Source organism: Lactuca saligna, chromosome 7 (genome assembly GCF_052625555.1).
Source record: "Lactuca saligna cultivar CGN05327 chromosome 7, ASM5262555v1, whole genome shotgun sequence".
In the NCBI taxonomy this organism is placed as follows: Eukaryota; Viridiplantae; Streptophyta; class Magnoliopsida; order Asterales; family Asteraceae; genus Lactuca; species Lactuca saligna.
In genome coordinates this window covers 31,700,911-31,713,979 of record NC_136423.1, presented here as the reverse complement: position 1 = coordinate 31,713,979, position 13,069 = coordinate 31,700,911, and the positions used below count along the sequence as shown (strand labels likewise).

Here is a 13,069-nt window from a genome sequence, read left to right as displayed (position 1 = left end):
ACATAAATCAAAACTACACAAAAATAACCATAAGGACCAAACTGCATAAAGTATCCAAAATTAGACCATTAATGCACCATCAAACTTTTTTGCACCAAAACCGCATAAGTATCATTTTTACAATTTTGCCTATATTTTGTGTTTCCTTGAAAAGAAGAAAGATAAAAGATGATTTCTAGTTTGTATGATGTTTTTTAGACCTCTATCAGACCACTGTCGTTAAAATTTAGAAGAAAGCAGCGATTTAATTAAAAAAGAAGAAACAAGAGTGCCAGTGTATAAGAATAATAATATGAACAAGGAAGGCATAATATGAGTTAAAGATAGATACATGAAACAAAAACCCACACCATGTCTAACGTCTACAAACAAGAAAAACAAATATCAAATGGTGTTTTATCAGTTATGTTACGTACGCCTCTCTCTGTATAGTAGAATTAAATAAACAGCAATCATCATATAATATATATATATATATATATATATATATAGAGACTATTTACCTAAATACCCTTACCACCGTCATCACCACCCATTTTCTAAATCGATCTCATATTATATATATATTTTTTTTAAACCACCACCTGACACCTACAAAATCCGGCCAGCTGGCAACCCATTTTCACAATCATCAAGTTCGATATCAGCCGGATCACCAATCCACGGCTTCCCTTCCCGCCATTGAAACTTAATCCTTAACTTCCCATTCGCATCCACCCCCACCACCTGACCTCTACTCGCATGCGTCTCCATCCCCCACCCCCACCGCGGGCTAACCAAACCCTTCTTGATCCGCACCCTGTCCCCCACCACGAACCGCCGGATCCTCTCCACTTCCCCCGCCTTACACAACCACAACCGCTCCAAGAAACAAAACGCCACCCAAACATCACCCTCCTCCATCCGGTGCACCACCCCGATGCTGGAATGAGTCACCTCCCCCCAATGGTGAACCGGGGAGGTCACAGACGGTTTGACCCGGACCCAGTCCCCGATATGGAGCTCCTCTTCTTCAACCACTTCCACTTCAAACGGGTCAAGCATCCATGACTTTGAACCCGCGGGGGTATACATCCTTAGCTTCCCATCCGAATCAATACCAGAAATCACCCCGATGCTGGAATGCGTATGACCCGACCACCCGAACCGCGGTTGTTTCACCGACGGTTTCACCCGAACCCGTTGCCCGTTCGTGAGCTTCTCGACCCGTTCGAGATCCGTACACGGGCCGACCCATTGGTCTTGCTCCCCGCAAAACCCTACCGAAATATTCCCGGCCCATTCATCCGATTCGTATACGATCCCTTGTACAATCCCGATACTACCCGGCCCGATTGATTTCCAAACACTTGCGGTTTCACTCATTTGAACCCACTCTCCAACTTCAAAAGTTTTTTCTATTTCCAAATCCGCCGGGTCGCCTCTCCACAATCCGGGCAGCCCGGAAAACGCGACGCGTACTTCGCCATCCGCGTTCACGTTGATGATAACGCCGCGGGAGTTGGGCTGCGCACCTCGCCAACCCCAACGCGGTTCTTCTAGCCCTGCCCGGAATCTCACATGCTGCCCGATTTTGAACCCGAGGACTTTTTCGATGTCCGTGTGGTGAGTCATCCATTTGCCTTTACGGAAACAACAAGCTAATTCTAGATAACCCGTGTCTTGTACACTATGAACAACTGCTAAACTTTCTTTTCCAATGCTATACCAATCGTAACTAGGTCGAGTTCCTACACTCGGTTTTGATCGAACCCAATCGCCTACTTCAAATCCCGAAAGGACTTCCGCATCTCCGGGAGATACTTTCCATAACCCGTGTCTTCCAGCCACTTTAGCCTGAAAAAAAGATATGGAAATGGTTTGTGAATGAGTTAATGGAGACAAAAAAAGGAGTTAAGTTGTTGACATACATTTAAAGCTCCATCCATGTCGATTCGGACGATTTTACCCACGGTGGCGGGGCTTTCGTTTGACCATCCGAGGCGTGGTTGGTTGACCGAAGAAATTATATGAATTTCTTGACCTAATTCGAAAGGTGCTACTTTTTCGACATCTGTCACTGAACATGAAAAGGGTTTGCTTCTGAAGCAAAAGGCGATTCCCATGTCACCATCTTCTTCTAAACTGTGGATTAAGCCGATACTGTTCCTGGTTATGTCCTCCCACCCGTATTTAGGTGAGGACACTGAAGCCTTAACTCTCACCCAATCTCCAACCTGCCATGTCATGTCAGATAAAATATGTCATGTCACATAATTCGCTCATAAGTCATAATTGTTAAAGAAAATAAAATACCCGAAAGATGTTTGTTAATTTACCTTAAAGTCCTCGACTTTTTCCATGTCAGAAGGATCAGCTTGCCATGGTATGGGCCTATTTGGAATTTCAATTATCAGGAGACCATCACTCTCTATCTCAATAATTCTTCCAACACTGTGATGTGTTTCACCACCCCAAGCATACCTAGGCTCTGCAACTGACCTCTTCACACATACACGATCACCAATCTGTAGACATTGATAATAACATAAGTTGAATTAGTATAATTATATATCAAGAAATAACAGCAATAAATAAATGTATCTTTATTATATACCCTGAATGGGTCAACGGGTTCAACTTCTTCGGGTTCACAATGCCATGGATTTGGAAGATAACTGAGTTCCAACAACAAACTATTATCGGGTCTAATACAATACACAATACCAATGCTTCCTGGTGTAACCGACCCTAACCCATGCTTAGCTGTTGTAAGAGCGGGTCGGACCCGAACCCAATCTCCAACTTTAAATTCCTCAACCCGCTCCATTTCTGCCGGGTCGGCCTTCCATCCTCTGGATGCTCCAGGAAACCCGACCCGCAAAATCCCATCATCATCAACACAAAGAACAGTTCCAATACTCTCTCTCGATTGCCCACGCCAACCAAATCTGTCAAGATTATCATTTTTTTTATTTTTTTTTTTGTAAATTATGTATTAACTATAAGAATTACTTTTTGGGTAGGACAAAAGATTCCAACTTTTGTCCTGTGTAATCGTACCTTGGTTCTCTGACATCTGGTTTGAGTTGGACATGTTGGCCTCTGTCCAATGGGATGACTTTCATAACTTCATTGGCAAGTACACGGGCTTCACCAGAACAGAATGAGACAAAAAGATTGTCTTTATCTGGGACACTTTGAACAAAACCAACACTTTTGTGTGTTGCACCTTGCCACCCGTATGTTGGTGTGGCTACTGTACTTTTGAATTTCACCCAGTCCCCTACTTGGTATCTATTTGAAAGAAAAAAAAATCAAGTCTTTTTTTGAAATGCAGATAGAAAAGATGTATATTAGAAAATGAAAGAAAGATACTGACATTGTTGGAAATAAATGAACTCCTTTGTTTGCAAGTGCCTCCATCAAATCCTCTGAAATCCATTCCCGAGGAAGGGCCTCCAAGAAGTCACGTAGTGTCATACCACTGACATCCATCACAAATACATAGATAGATATAAGAGCTAAATGAAAATTATTATATATTTGGATGATATTTTGCTATAAGTGTGTAAATTTTTGAAAGTACATTGGTGTCATAGAAAGAAATGAAAGTAGGATGAAACAATAAACAAATCAATGGAAGTACCTGTGATTCCTGACTTCTACAGCAGCCCCTGGATATTTAAGCATAACAATGATCCACTCCAGATTTTCACGTATCATCTTTGCTGTATCAGCAGCTATATGAAAAGCATTGTTTCCTTCATCATCCTGAAAAGAAAAAAAAAAAAAAAAAAGTTGAAAACAAGCAGCACCCTTGTTAGAGCCATAAAAAATAATTCATAACAAACTAATATCTAATTTAGAATTGATAGAGGGAAATGATTAGGAACCTGCAAATTACAATTTGCTCCTGCAGAAAGAAGCATTCCAACACATGATTTTGATCCTCTTGCCAATGCCACATGTAAAGGAATGGTGTTTTGCACATTCCTTATGTTCACATCAACTCCAGCATCAAGAATAATCTGTTCAAACAAAACACCAGTTAATGAATAATGACCCAATTCAACTCAATCATGTCTTTCTGTAGTGAAAATGTCACCACACTTGAGCAAAATGATGGAAGAATAAATAAACAAATAAATAAATAAACTTACTTTAACTAACTCCACATCATTAGTCATAGCAGCAGTATGCAGAGCTGTACGTCCATGTTGAGTGTCTTGAGCAGTAGCATCAGCTCCAGCAGCAAGAAGAATCTGCACAAGTTCTCTACCATCTGCAACAAAATCAAACAAATATATATATTTAGGGTAATAATTAGCAATAAAAAAGTGATTAAGATGAATCATGAATACGAGATTTTTTTTAAAACTTACTAGCTTCATGGTCTTTCTTCAAAGCAGCTGCCATACTCAATGCGGTCCCCACAGGACTAGGTACATCAATGGCTTCTGCAATTTCTTCAGATGATGCAACTTCAATCCATCTTTTAACAACAGCTACATTCCATGTTGTCACACATAAATGCAGAGGCCTATTGAATCATACAATTAACTGATTAAGTCCCATATAACTCAAAATTGATTGAAATTAGCTTCTAGAAACATAAGAAAATATAAAATTTGTACTTACGTGAGATTCTTTGAGTTTGAAATACCCATGGATTTACATCCCCCATTTTCCAATATAACAAGAGCACACTCTGTGTACTTTTTTGTCACTGCTCTATGCAATACAGATTCACCTTCATCATCAACTGCATTTGGATCAGCTCCAGCCACTAGCAATTCCTATAGTTTTTTTTTTTTTTATAAAAAATATCAGAACATTAAACATTTTGAGAAATCTACATATAAACAAACCAATGAAAGTACATTGCTGTTTATTGCATAGAATTACAAAAAACTTACACGCATGCAATCTGGTTGACCATGATATGCACAAACATGAGCAATTGAAGGACCAAATCCATCCCTCAATCTAGACCTCACATTAGCATATCTACTAAGAAGAGCACGCACACATTCTGGGGACCCCGCTGCAAGAGCAAACACAAGTGGTGGGTCCCCATCTTTATCAAGTACATCCACATTGGCATCTCGATAATTTAAAATAGCCTCAACAAGTTCAGAACTGCCACGTCTGCATGCCAGGTGGAGGGCAGTTTGGCCCTCTGCATTTTGAGCTTCTAGAAGAGAACGAAACGTGTTGCCATCGTTTTTTGATGAAGCCTTTGATAGCAACTCACTGTATTCCAAAAATATAAGGAATTACAAAATGAAAGAAAGAATGTGATAAATGTATAATTGAAAAGTGATGCTGACCTCACACCAGAAACATTCCCTTCACAAACCATTGTATGTAAAAGAGTCCGATAATCATGGACAACTTCTAAGTTGGTTGGAGAGACAGGTGGCATCGTCCCATTTGCTTTCGGGTATACAATTACATCACTGCAGTTTGAGAAAATGTTGTAAATATGATGTGTTGTTTCTTTTTGAAAACTTTACAAGACTTGGGGGTTGTTTTTGTTTTTTTCCCCATCGAGTCATGTATGGGTAAAGTGACTGAATATGTAATGATGTATGCATGGATAAAACATGGTATACATAAAGTTCGTTTCTTTTCTAGACCGAATAAACCGTCTGAATGAGACTCAATGACCCTTATACCCTCACATTCCAACACACAATTTTCATAATATACATCAATTCTAACATGAAGGAAGTTGGGTGGGAAAAAAAGGACAAATAAGTAATAAAGGGTTGGTGTCTTAATACAATAAGCCAGGTTTATTGTCTTGTTTGATAGTTGTTAATCACTTAATTGAGTCTGTGTAAGTCAAGATCTGATTGAGTCAGACCCAACCTCTTATTAATCAGAGGCTTCTAATTGTGGTATCAAACAGTCTAAATTTGACCAAGTTAGACCCAATAAGAGGCATATCAAACAGCCCATTAACTCATTATGTCCAGATTAAGTAAAAAAGAAACAAGCCCTTACCTATCTGGGCTTGCAGGAGGCCCACGAGGTATTTCTTGTAAATGCCTAAGAAATATTGCAAGCATAGCACTAAAAGTCGGTCTTTTAGGTGCCTTAAACTGTAAACAATCACCAATCATTTTCCACAAATCCCTTGGTATTCCAACACCTACTACACTTGCATATTGTGGAGGTTGTCTTTTCGCCTTAACAACTGCACGATATATTTCCTCAGCATTTAATCCAGCCCACCTACAAAAGAAATACCAATTTTTTACATTTTAAGTAACAATACAACATGTATAAGTCAAGAAATATAAAAAAATATGTATTAAAATTTATACATACGGAACAGAACCGGTGCACATTTCTACTAATGTACACCCAAAACTCCATGCATCTGACTCTGGTGATATACCAAGGGCATCATCCCAAAAAATATTTAAAGATTTTTTAACAGGCTCCCATGCTTCTGGAGCTGTGTAGTTTGGGCTTAACATTGTGCAATCCATGCATGAATGAGTTCTTGATGAATCACACTCTAAACGGGCTTTCCTGCAAGCTGGTTTTTTTAAAATGGCGGGAAGGGCATAATCGGAAACAACCGCACGACCTTCTTCATCTAAAAGAAGATTTGATGGTTTAAGGTTCATACAAACCACACCTGCTGCATGGAGTTCAGCCACCCCACGAGCAATATCTGCTCCATATCTATTAAAAAGAAAAAGGAAAGAAGATATATTAGATAATAATAATAATAATTACTAGATTTGGAATATACTAGAAATGGAATCTTAGATATGTTAGGGCAAAGTGGTTGAATGGGTAATAATGTTTGTCTGGATAAAGTGTTGTATACATAAGGACTGAATAAACTATCTGAATGAGACTAAATAACCACTTTACCCTTACATTCTATTCATCAATTTTAACATTATAGGAGTTGTAACCCTAATGAGGATTCATGCTTTGCAACAGGAAACTTCCTTCTAATGGTTTATGTCATGTGACTCATGTCTATTGTCCCCAAATACTAGGGTGTTATAGGTTTTGAAATTCTATGGGCGAAAGGTGATTTTTTTTAACATAGAGCTTACTTAATATGCTGTGAATCAAATCAAACATATCTAACAAGAAACAAGTAAATCACAAAGAGAAACTGTTTGAATTGCTTAAATACAATTTACACAGAATCAAACCTCAGGATTTGCTCAAGAGTGAGTCTCCCTTCGTTTCTTTGCATCTCTGTCTCAACAGAACCATTGCATTTATCCATGATCAGAGCAAGACACTCATCCACCTTCGTTGCCCCATGAAACTTGCAAACATTTCTACACCACATCGACTTTCGCCTCAAATCATCAAGCTCATTCTGTACCCAAACTAAATCAGTATCTTCCCCAATCACCACAAGTTTCTTCACCGCCACACGGTGACGACACCTCCCTGATTTCCCAGACAACACCGCCGACCACATTTCAACTCCGCTCCCCTTCCGCCCTGGCCCGTCCCCAATTCGCCTCACCATCCTCAAATCCTGGTGTGAACCAAGTTCGATTAAGCCATTAGAACTGGAAGCGTTGGACCCACAGCTGCGCCGGTCTCTATCCACCACCACCACCAACCCATCATCCTCATCGTCATCATCCTCGTCGGTAAAATCGCTATTGGAAGCAGAAGAGATTAACCCCAAAATAGCGTAGTTCTTCCGTAGCGCGTGGACGGAGTTACCGACAACGGAGACTTGGCGACATCGTGGACACGGAAGAGTAGTGTCTGATGGTGCTGATGAAAACATACGGGACAAACACTCTTTACAGAATCCATGGCCGCACTCAAGCAACAACGGACACCTATCTTCTTCGTTGTACCTTGTCTGACAAACCGTGCAACAAGGTATCTTCATACCCTTGAATCTTTCAACTCCTCAACAGTTCAAGTTGACTGATTGAATTGAACCCACCACCTGATTCAAGATCTCAAATTGATTGAATCAGAAATGGTAGATCCATTGAACAGAAGTGATCGATGGATTTGGAAAGAATAGCTGGAGAGCACACAAGAAGGTTTTTTTGGGGGTTTAATTTTATTTTAAGTTGATGTTTTTCTTCTGGTTTAGCATACGATGAAGTGAAAGTGTGAAACCGGTTTCTAGTATAAGATACAAAAAGTACAAGTTCTAGATGCAAAATACAATAATGTCTAATTTATAGTTATTCCATTTTTTTGGAAAAAAAATTAGGTATCGTAAGTTGGGATTTTATTTGAAGTTTTTGCACTAATGTGTTAGACATGATCTAGGGTAAAGAAATATCATCATTCCAAAAAAAAAGCTTATCTTGTCCGATTAAACTTTCACTTTTGAATTTGTTTGAAAGAAATTGTTTGAAGATGTTGAATCATATGGCAAATTGAGCTCTAATTTGCCATTGCTAAAGCACTTGTAAGCTTCTCTGTTGAACATTTGCTTTATTGTAAATCATTAGCGAAAGTAATGATCGTATTTTTTTATAGGTGTTGGTTTACTTAATAATTACATGACAGAGTCATCTTATTATGAGTTCAATGTTTGTGATGACTTAAACAATATGGAGTTAGATTTACATGGGATGTGGAGTTAGATCTTCATGGAATGTATATGTGGGGTCCGAATCGACCATTGCTAAGTACAAGGGTTTATTTACAATGTGCATATACCAACTAAAGGATATCAACATGTAATATGGATTATGAAGTTATAGTTGAAGCAAATGTGCATTATGAAGGGGTAATGATCATCAAAATGAACTTGATGTGGGTGTTCAGCACATAGTTCATGATGATATCGTAATGTAATAAGATTAAAACGCATGTTAGAGACATGTATGAGTCTTCAATACAACTCAAATTATGTCTAACAAACTATGTTGTTACTAATGGTTGTTACATTTGCTTTGCAAAATGTAATTACACTATAATTGTTGCAAGATATTGGAAAATATATAATCTCGACTCATGATAGTTTTGGCTATATGCAGTTTGCATGTACAATGAAATCAAATTAAACCAAGGGAAAATGTAATTTTAATCCAACCAAGTTTCCCGTTTGTTTTAAAATGTCACTTAGTTATTCTTATTTTTTGTACTTTAAGGGAATAAAGTATATTTTCAATGGTTTAGAACATCATAATTGAAGAAATGATCGAGTAACCCGTTAATATGTAGGTCACATGCTAAAATGAATGTTATGTAATCAAATTGCAGAGTTGTGTCATTGAATGAAATGGCCATGTGTACTCTCCATTATTTTCAAAGGGATTTAAATTACACACTCGTTTGTTTCTTTCTTTCAACTTAACCAAAAAAATAATAATAAAAGAATAAAAATAATTAAATTTGTTCCCATTCAAGGACCTTTTCCATGGCAACATTCGTCAAGATCGATATTCATTTCCAATGTGTGTTCATTAACAAACCATTTTGCTACTCCTCTCCGAGAATATCGATTTTGCTTGTATGAATGTAAAAAGAATTTGTTGTTTTTCTTAATGATTTACACAAGAGATGTGTGAGAAGGTTTAATATTGTATGCCCAATGTTGTAAAAAACGTTCGACGTTAGCTAGTCGGTGAACCGGAGTTAAGGGATTAATCGGCTAGGCGGGGATTAATCGGAGACCATTAATTGCTAATTTGTTGAATTTTTTAAAATTAAATATGAATAATATCATAACAAAAGTTCATAAATATCACTAATATTATAATAAAATAGGTTAATGTGATTAGTAAAACACTAATCAATCTTCAAATGGTTTCTAATGAGATATGACTTCTTCAAAGTGTTAAAATTTCATCATTTTCTAATACTTCACTCATTTTTTAGGCATGGATTAATCGCTAGGCGCCCTCTAATCGGTCGGGTAGCGTTTAGGGATTAATCGGAGACTAATCGGGACCTAGTTGGGATTTTTACAACAGTGTGTATGCCAAATATAGAATTCCCACAAAGTTTAAGATTGATTTCTAATGAAATTGAATATCAAGAGTTTACATTGCTTATTGTTATGGACACCAACTGCCCATATACATGAACCAGTTTGGTACTAATATACAAGTATTGTCTGGTAAAATTAGTAGTTATAAGGAGGACAACTATTCAGATGTATCAAACATGTCAATGGAAATGGATGATTGTATTAACCTAACTGACTTCATGAGTCCATTGAAGAACAATATGGAAGGAGTAACCTATGAAAGAGTAAGTCAGGAAAATGATAATGAAGCTGCCACATATGATGATGTCCCAAAATATGATGAAGATGATAATGTCCTAGTTGTTAGTGTTAAAACAAGGTTCAATGAAGATGTACCTTGGAAGAAGCAGTTGCACATTCTAGGTATGAGATTTACCAATCCTAAACAATAGAAATACATGCTTTGTAATTATGTTGTAGCAAATGGCTATCAATTGTTTTATGAAAAGAATGACAATAAAAGATTATTGGTTAAGTAATGTGGTGGTAGGCTTTAGGCTTCATGGATGAAGAAGGAGCATCATTCCAAATCAAGTCTCTTATTGTAACATCCTAAAAAATCAAGGTAAAATTTTCATTTTTAAAACCCAAACAAAAACCATAATTGTTTACAAAACATTGTTCCCAAAAATAATAATCACAAATCAGAGTATCCCAAATTCCACATCATAAAAACTAGAATAATGTGCACGATCACACCTTTGCTTTCCCACGATCATCTGAAGTACCTGAAACATAAAACTTAAACCGTAAGCACAAAGCTTAGTGGGTTCCCCGAAATACCACATACCATACATTCAATCATATAATGGGCCCCACCCAACATTGGGCCCCACTCGGTAAACAAATCTATCAGTCATCAGGCACCGCTTGGCATCGGGCCCCGCCCAAAATATATATAAACATATAATCATACAACACATGCAATAATCATAAAGATAAATAGCATACAAGATAGTCATCGAGCCCCATCCGATAAACATATAAACACATATCACATGCAAGAGTGACGCATACAACTAGCATCCCAAACATAACAAACCATGGGTTGACATTGGTGCCTTCGACCCGCTAAACATAGTGAGTAAACTCACCTCAATCTGATGAATCTCTCAGATAAAATCTCGATCTGTTGATCCGGAAAATCCCTATGCTAACATCATCAAATAATATTCACTTAATAATCGGGTCTTAATCCAAAATCAATAATCTAGATCACTTGTCCAACATCCAATATAAAAGACCATTTTACCCTTTTTCATACTTGGCCCAAACTAAGGCCTAACCAAATTGTTCCAAAAGCCCAAACGCCTAAATGAAACCCAAAGTCCAATATAGCCCAATCGAAGAAGGCCCAATATCCAACAATATCATAAAGTCTAGAAATTATCCATAGGAGTTAAGGGGGGCCAAGACCAAACAACACATAGCCCATAAACCCAAACCTACAATTCATTCGTCCCACAGACAAGCATACGCTTGGCGTACCAAGCTCGTACACCCTGCATATGTGTTGATCCGGAAACAAGCTCCCACCCCAGTACGCTCAGCGTACCTATGAGTACGCCCCGTGTACTGGCCTGATCTCAACCCTTGGTCAAAAGACTTAATCACTTCAGAACTTATCATCCAATCCACAAAATAACATCATATCAAGGTCCTAAACCATAAAGTCGAAGACTTTAAGCCTTTTTATAGCTAAAAACACCCCACGGTTTAATTTTAGCATATTAACTCCATTAAAAGAAACATCAACCTTGCATGGTTTCATAAAACCCATCAAGTTATCATTTTTATGAATAAGGGACCTTAGAAAAGCCTAAATTTATCATCCCAAGCTACTGGAGTAGCCCATACTCCCAAATAAAGCTTAAAGGACCCAAAAATATGTAAACAAGGCCCTAAACTAGACCTAGCATATGAAATCAAGTAGAGAACAAGCTTGCAAATATGATAATGATTATGGATATACAAGCTCAAGCCATTATAAAGCAACCTCTAAGTGTTCTTCTTCCTTCAAATCACCATAAACTACCTCAAAACTCACTTCCAATATCAAAAAATCACAAAAAGGAACTTAGGGTTTTGTTATTAAGGTTTATGGGAGCAGAGGCTGACCAAAATATACCACCAAAGCAACATAAGTCGTTTAAATATGTCACAAACCCTAAAAATTAGGATTTGTACCTGCTTAGCATACACCCCACATACTCCCACGTACGCCCAACGTAAGTGGGTGCCTCCGCGATCCTGCATCGAGCCATTACGCCCAGTGTAATCGGCTAGGGCTAAAACCACTTGTCACAACTAGCATTTTAGCTAGGAAATTCTATTCTTATGTAACCATTTAGCTATTGTAAAACATCCACTCTAAGTGAATCTCACTCAAAGATCATTAAATTCATCACTTATGTTAAAAAAAAATAGACTAAAAACCCTAAAAATCTCAGTTTAAGTCAATATTGGACTAGGAGTTCCTTATTGGGCCTAATGGACCAATAAGCATCCAATTCAACTTCATTGGACTTATAAGCCCTGATTTGATTTTAATTGGACCCACTTCCATAAAACTTAAAAATTTGGGCCATTTGGGTCCAAAATATATTAGTTTACCCTTAAGGGGCCTTATTGGGCCATTAGTGAATTAATTACCCTTAATGGACCCTAAACCTATTTAATTAGACTTATTGGGTTGTGGACATCTATGAGGGCCCAATGGGTCAAAAAGTAATCTTTGGGCCTCATAATTTTGAGTAAAGGCAAGTTAAGGCCTAAACTACTCCACCCTTTCTCCTAGCCCAAGAATCCTCGGCCCATCATAAAAAAATGAAAAATGAAATGGAAAGGGGGGGGGGAGTTGACTTGGAGTGCCACCTCCATAATACTCACTATGTATCAAGGTATGATCTTTCATGTTCCCATGCAAGTCACCTCACTACCTTTTTCTCCCCTCTCCTCTTCTACCCTTGACCGAGAGCCACAAACACACACACATTACACCAAGTTATCTCCAATTCTCTCAAGGGTCATTCATCTCTTCCTCCAAAAATTCTCAAAATTTTACTTGTGTCTCAAGAGGATTTTCAC

The 13,069-nt window shown here is 38.0% G+C and overlaps 1 protein-coding gene across 1 annotated transcript; it reads right to left on the bottom strand.

The window, feature by feature from the left end:
* Positions 1-277: 277 nt before the first annotated feature.
* KEG (protein kinase KEG) lies at positions 278-8,098 on the bottom strand. Its single transcript, XM_078964564.1, has 16 exons — positions 7,170-8,098; positions 6,319-6,681; positions 5,992-6,222; positions 5,313-5,441; positions 4,899-5,235; positions 4,621-4,778; positions 4,365-4,522; positions 4,143-4,264; positions 3,876-4,010; positions 3,629-3,753; positions 3,362-3,466; positions 3,043-3,276; positions 2,597-2,930; positions 2,319-2,507; positions 1,911-2,216; positions 278-1,836 (listed from the first exon to the last, which is right to left on the bottom strand). Exons 1-16 carry the CDS (start codon positions 7,874-7,876, stop codon positions 592-594), a joined length of 4,878 nt encoding a protein of 1,625 aa, XP_078820690.1. The 5' UTR covers positions 7,877-8,098; the 3' UTR covers positions 278-591.
* Positions 8,099-13,069: the final 4,971 nt, after the last annotated feature.